Source organism: Sinocyclocheilus grahami, unplaced genomic scaffold (genome assembly GCF_001515645.1).
Source record: "Sinocyclocheilus grahami isolate Dianchi unplaced genomic scaffold, SAMN03320097.WGS_v1.1 scaffold297.1, whole genome shotgun sequence".
NCBI classification, from domain to species: domain Eukaryota; kingdom Metazoa; phylum Chordata; class Actinopteri; order Cypriniformes; family Cyprinidae; genus Sinocyclocheilus; species Sinocyclocheilus grahami.
The window spans coordinates 634,600-641,332 of NW_015505476.1; the positions used below are offsets into that span (position 1 = coordinate 634,600).

General features: G+C 35.2%; 1 protein-coding gene across 2 annotated transcripts in view; it reads right to left on the reverse strand.

Moving 5' to 3' along the window:
• Positions 1-5,593, reverse strand: part of LOC107601049 (aspartate aminotransferase, cytoplasmic-like) — a 28,677-nt gene extending 23,084 nt beyond the window's left edge. The window contains exons 1-7 of one of the 2 annotated variants that reach the window (XM_016293060.1): positions 5,353-5,593; positions 2,580-2,761; positions 2,177-2,300; positions 1,874-1,986; positions 810-914; positions 311-461; positions 53-218 (exon numbers count right to left, since the gene is read on the reverse strand). In XM_016293060.1, coding sequence (XP_016148546.1) covers positions 53-218; positions 311-461; positions 810-914; positions 1,874-1,986; positions 2,177-2,300; positions 2,580-2,761; positions 5,353-5,461 — 950 coding nt within the window. In that variant the 5' untranslated portion in view covers positions 5,462-5,593. The remainder of the gene's footprint in view (positions 1-52; positions 219-310; positions 462-809; positions 915-1,873; positions 1,987-2,176; positions 2,301-2,579; positions 2,762-5,352) is intronic. The other variant, XM_016293061.1, reaches the window with a different exon arrangement.
• Between the last annotated feature and the right edge of the window lie 1,140 nt (positions 5,594-6,733).

A 6,733-nucleotide genomic window follows, 5' to 3' on the forward strand; every position in this document is an offset into this window, starting at 1 on the left:
GTTTTTTTTTTTACCAAACGCATGACGCCAGATTCATTTGAATTGAATTCACCATTCAGCAAAGAGTTCAGGGGTGTTGAGTGTGATGGCAACCAGACGTGCACCCTGGGACGGAGGGTTGGACCAGGTGATTCGAACGATCTTCTCCATTTGAGACAATACACGGTTCAAATTGTCTTGGTCTTTGGCTACAACAGTCAGGTTCCCCACTCTCTCATCTGTGGAGTCAGATTATTCTTTACAATCAAATAGTTCTGAACAAGGACACAGTAAAATGTAATCTCTAACATGTAACACTGGAACCACTTACTGTACAGACCGAAGTTCTTTGAGAAAGACTGGGCACAGAACAATTCAAAACCTTGTGACACAAAATAGCGGACAGCCCAGGCATCCTTATCTAAATTTCCTGAGGCAAAACCCTGATAGGCTGAATCAAAGAAGGCAAACAGACTCTTTCGCTGAAGAGAGAGGAAAAAAGTCAGATAACTACATCTCTGCCATGCAAAAATGTAAAAAATATTAGAATATTAAAATATTAAAATTTTAGGTAATTACAGCTCAATTGATGAACTTTTCAGGAACATTCTGCATCCTGCATGACTCTACAGTTTTGGCTTTAGGTGATTATGCAATAGTTAACTCAGTAGTTATAAAACTGCTAAGAGTTTAAACTTAGACATCAGTAGGTTGTAATTGCATGTTGTGCTTAAATGGCTTATTACATGCAATTAGGATCCATTTTTGTACCATGAGCTTCAGTGTTCTAATCTGAGTGAGATGATGTGGGGTTGTTGTGATGGTCTCACCTTCATGACAACAGCGATCTGCTTCCATTGGTCCTGGGTGGGATCTGTGCCGGTGGGGTTGTGAGCGCAGGCATGCAGCACGAAGATGGAGTGATCAGGTGCGCTCTGACAGGAAAGACATGTTTTCATTTGTATATAGCAGAGGTGTTCAAACTTTTTAACACAAAGAGCTAAAAATCTCATTTCATTTAGGGCTGTGAGCCCAAATTAAATGTAGCATTGTATCTAATTATATTAAAATGTGTTAAATAAAAAATAAAAAAAAAATTTTTTTTTTTTTTTAAATAAATTTCGCTTATTGTTTCTTACATTTCAATGCAAAAATAAACAAAAAAAGATACAACAAAAATATAAATAAGAAATTAAGTTATGCTTCAATGGCATTTTTCCTTCCTCTTGTAATACGGTATAGCGAGACAAATCTAGGTTTGGGTATCTCTGGTATATAGCAAGTAAAGAAAACAAAAATACTCTACCGTTGAAAAGTTTTGGTTCAGTATGATTTTTTTGATGTTTTTGAAATCATTCCCATGATGGCAAAGCTGAATTTTCAGCATCATTACTCCAGTGTTCAGTGTCACATGATCCTTCAGAAATCATTCTAATATGCTGATTTGCTGCTCAAGAAACATTTCTTATATTTATTTCTTAAAATGATCAATGTTCAATTTGAGCTGCTTAATATTTTACTATAGGATTCTTGGATAAATAGAAAGTTCAAAAGAACAGCATTTATTTGAAATATAATTTTTTGTAACGATGTAAAAGTTTCAAACTAGATCAATTTAATGTATCCTTGCTGAATATAAGTATTAATTTCTTATTTAAAAAATCTTTCTGACACCAAACTTGGTAGTGTACTCTACGTTTTTAAGAATAGCATTTTTAGAGCCATTAGAAAATGCCACTAAAGCAAGAACTGATCTGAACTAATACCCTGATTGCCATGCTCAACACTTCTTTTTGGCCATAATCAAAGGTTTTTAGATACCATTTATCAATTACTGATAAATAAGTAACTATGAAGAGCTTTTTTCGTTAAAGACAATGGAATTTCTACTAACCTCTAGGTCACCCAGAAAACCTTGCAGATCGAGTCCACGCTTCCCTGCATCCCAGTATTTGTATGGACGGATGTCCTCAAACCCAGCATTAGAGAAAACAGCATTGTGGTTCTCTTGAATAAAAGACCACAAACTGAAATGAACATTTTAAGCATTTGAGACAATAATACATAAAAACAAAGTTAATTATTGAACTTAAGGTCAGCATGTTAAGCTCTATAAACATATACTTTATATTATATAAAATATTAGAATGATGTTTTTTTACAGTATTTTCCTTGTGTAAATAGATCTTGTGCTCACCCCATGTGGGTGCCGACACATAAACTGGAGTTTTTGTGTTGTCAGTTCCATTATACCAACGGCGAAGAAACTCGGCTCCGATCTTCAGAGCACCAGTGCCACCTAAACACTGCACAGCTCCTACCTGCAATACAAAAACATCTATATTAGAATGATCCCACTTCAAAATGCGTAACAAGGTCCCAAATAAACTTTTTGCTAAATATTAAACATTTTTTCAACTTTGAACATTTTTTGCTAAAAATGAAAATAATGATTTCTGAAGGACCATGTGACACTGGCGACTGGAGTAATGGCTTCTGAAAATTCAGGTTTGCCATCACAGGAATAAATTACATTTTAAAAACATTTATTTTAAAAACATCATATTTAAAAAAACATGTTTTTAAGCATCTCATCTGACCCGATTGTCCTTGATGGCAGGACTGTCTTCACCCAGAGCGATCTTAGATGAGCTTGAACGAAACTCCGGCAGGCCTAGAATGGGCAGGTACTCGTGGTTCAAACTATGGTCATCAGCGATCATCTTCTCCACTTTTCTCACCACGGGCAGAACCCAGGGCTGACCTTCATCTGTCCTGTAGGCTAAGGGGAGAAAGACGATGAACATTTAAACCAGACTGCTTCAAAATACAAAGGCAAAATTTTGAATTGTACACTACCATTCAAATGTTTGGTGCAAATATTTTTAAAAGAAATTAATACTTTTATTCAGCAAGAATGCATTACATTGATCAAAAGTGACAGCATATATATATATATATATATATATAGATATATATATATATATATATATATATATATATATATATATATATATATATATATATATATATTTCAGTGTTAGAAAACAATTTTGTTTCAAATAAATGCTGTTCTTTTGAATTTTCTATGCATCAAAAAATAGCCAAAAACATCATATGACACTGAAGACTAGAGTAATGATGCTGAAAATTCAGCTTTGCATTACAGACATGAATTAAACTTTAAAATATAAGAAAATTGAAAACTTTAAATTGCAATTTTTTTACTGTATTTTTGATCAAATAAATGCAGCCTTGGTGAGCAAGAAAGACTTATTTCAAAAACTTTTGAACAGTGTACATTTCAGCACCCTGAATTCCTATCTAATCAATATCTGTCATGCGTAATTGTTCCTTTTTTATCAGGCCTGTCTATAATCAGAATTTATCTGTGAACTTTCACCCAAGAGCAAAATTAGCTTATTCGACAATAACGTGTACTGTTCATGTCCTGATGCAATTCTTGAATTAAAAATCCTACACAAATACAGAACAAAATGCATCCAAATAAATTCAGTTTAAAAAGTTTTTGAATCAAAAGATTGTGAAGTGGAGCAATGATTTTAATAAATCTGCATGTCTGAATGTATCAAATATTAGATCAATGACAATGACCAGTTTATGGTGCAACTTATCCAGTTTAGTATAATTATCAGCCTTTTAAAAAATATGAGAAAAGAAGCATATTCCACACATATTTTTTGTCAACTTCTGCAGAAGTATGACAAGATGTAGTTAGACACTGTAAATGTCCTTAGAAAGCACATGAAATCAGTGTTCTGGGTTGCTCAAGAGGAATAGGCCTAATCATTTCAATCTGAGGAAAGACCACAAGTCAGGGGGAGGTGTTCAAAAACAGTCCACACACACAATCATGACTCGGGGATTTTCAGTCTCAGAACCTCAGGAGTCGTGGTGTCAGCAGGGTGTCAGGAAAAGCGGAAGATAAAGATAATCCTCCCAGAATCCTCTGAGGTCAAGCTCTCTAACTGGGATCAGGAATAACTACACAGCAGATGACACATGACAACTGCTTCTACACAATAATACTGTAATCTATTCATCCCCAGTTAACAGCACTGCACATGGCCCCGGTCTCCAATAGAAACGACCAATGCCGGAAGAGTAACTCTATCCTTTAATATATTTAGAAACCCTAGATGCCTCTGGAGCTAAATGCGATGACTTTAGTTTAATGTCAGATCACTGGTTTATTTAATGTGATATAATACAAGTCATTTACAATTTAACACCAATTCATTTTTTATTATATATATATATATTTAAAGTGAGTGTGAAAAGTGATGTGACATGTGGCCAAGTATGGTGACCCATACTCGTAATTAGTGCTCTGCATTTATCCCATCCAAAGTGCACACACACAGCAGTGAACACACACCCGGAGCAGTGGGCAGCCATTTTTTGCTGCGGCACCTGCAGAGCAGTTGGGGGTTCAGTGCCTTGCTCAAGGGCACCTCAGTCGTGGTATTGAAGGTGGGAGAGAGCGCTGTACATTCACTCCCCCCACCTACAATCCCTGCCGGTACGAGACTCAAACCCACAACCTTTTGGGTTACGAGTCCGACTCTCTAACCATTAGGCCACGACGTCCCCTTTTTTAGTTTTAGTGATGTGAAATGATCACTTTAGAATAATACTATTAAGAGTAATAGTCAAGTCATCAACAATATGAAATAAGTCCATAATGGAAAAATGGTTATTATGCAGGGACTGACAATGTTAAACAAAACATATTTTTTAAAGTAGCTCTGCACAATTTTCAGGGTGCTTTTTAAGCAGTACTTCATAGTTTATTAATATAGGAATAATTTAAAATAATAATTAAATAGCAAATAAAAAGTACAATCATTATTTTCATTCTTTAATCCACTTCGAACATGCATTAAGCATTTAAGCATGCAGTTCAAATGTTGGGTCCTTTCACTCAGACCAAAAATAAAATGTTGGAGTTTGTATTAGTCTATCCATACAATATTTAAACAGAAACTATAACAATTCAATATCAGATCTGTATGCATGACTTGCCTACAGTCTAAAACGATATGCATGTCATGCAGTTAAGACTATAACAGTTTAATGGAGTATCTCATGTTACTGATGCTGTTATTGGATGCTCCCACCATCATAACCATTCAAAACGAAACAGGCTATATTTCACTCTAATTTATAAAACATACATTTTTAAATGCAATGAGTAGCAGAACAGACAGATGTGTTCAGTTCTTATTATATATGAGGCCTACTGTTGTCAAAGAGGATAGATAGCCGTGTGTGCATGGACACATTAATATTCGTATATTCTGATATAACTGGCACGTGTGTGTATGTGTTGATATAAAGCGCATCTCTCACCTCCGACTCCCAGATTCACCTTGCTGGGATTCTGATCTTCACGGAAATCTGCTGTCAGTTTAAACACTGCGACAGGATCAGCTTGCGGGACTTCGCCGAATATCGACATGATATTGTGTTAATATTTCTACAAATTATGAGCGAGAAGAGGGAGACTGGTGGGCAAGCGCCGCTGGATTGAAGTGCGGTGTGATGGAGACAGACAGACTTTAACCTTCAGATGTGAGATTTGGGCAATGGAGGACAGGCGTGTCTAAACTAACCAATAGAAACCCAGAAGTTTATATTCGACTCGAAGATTACCCAATCATCTTTTAGTACTGGGAGGTCAAGCCGGTACGTCATCAAAGAACGCGTTCGACAACACTGCGGGGACCAATGACAACTCGAAAGTGTAAGAGCGACGTGCCTTTTGACCAATGATAAAGTAGAGAGGGCGGGCTACTTTTGCTTCAATAGGCAGCGTTGTGTCCATTCACACCCACACAGTTATTTGAGTTCCATATCCAGATTTCGGGATCATATTTGAAGTTGTGTAATTTATGGCTGTTATCTGCTTTTACGAAAACAAAAGTTTCATAATAGCCTGCTTAGTTCACTTTAATGATGTTATTAGTACTCTGTACTTGCACCTTCCACCAGATATCAATAAAAAAACACTGCTGGATTTGATATTGCTATCAAATTACACAGCAAGTTTATATAAATGTGGTTAAATATCACTCCTCGCAAATTTAATAGAAGAAATAGAGCACCTGTTTTGGATAGACTTCACAAATAATAATAATAATAATAATAAACACATACAATTACGTTTTTTTTAATAAACACATTATATGTTAGGCTATATATTTAAGTATCCAGACAACCAGAACAGCACAAAATACAGTCAATTTCTACACTGTGTTTTGCAAAACTGACCTCAGTATTTAGGCTGTTTATATTGTGAAACTCATCCAGAAATGCAAAAACTAAACCTTAAAAAATCTTTTAAAGCATTCCAAATGTATGTAAATATCCTTTACATTTTATTATTATTAATGCTTAATTGCTGGTAGCCTATATCATATCATATCCTTTTTATATTCTGTATTTATTCTATACCATAGACTGTAAAAAACAGGGTCTATACATGTTTTTATTTTTTGTACATAGGCAAATACAAATACATTTAGAGAAGAAAAAAATATTTTGTATGTCATGTCCCTTTGAGGCCACAAGGTGGTGGTCTAAGCTTTTCATACTGTCCCACACATAAACACTTATGATGTTTTAAGGTCTCTAATGGAATCATAATTCAAGGCCCAAGAGGAAAAAGGGAAACATGAGCTGTTCTGTGGTATTTATATCATGAAGGTCTCTAAAACTGTATGTTCAGACA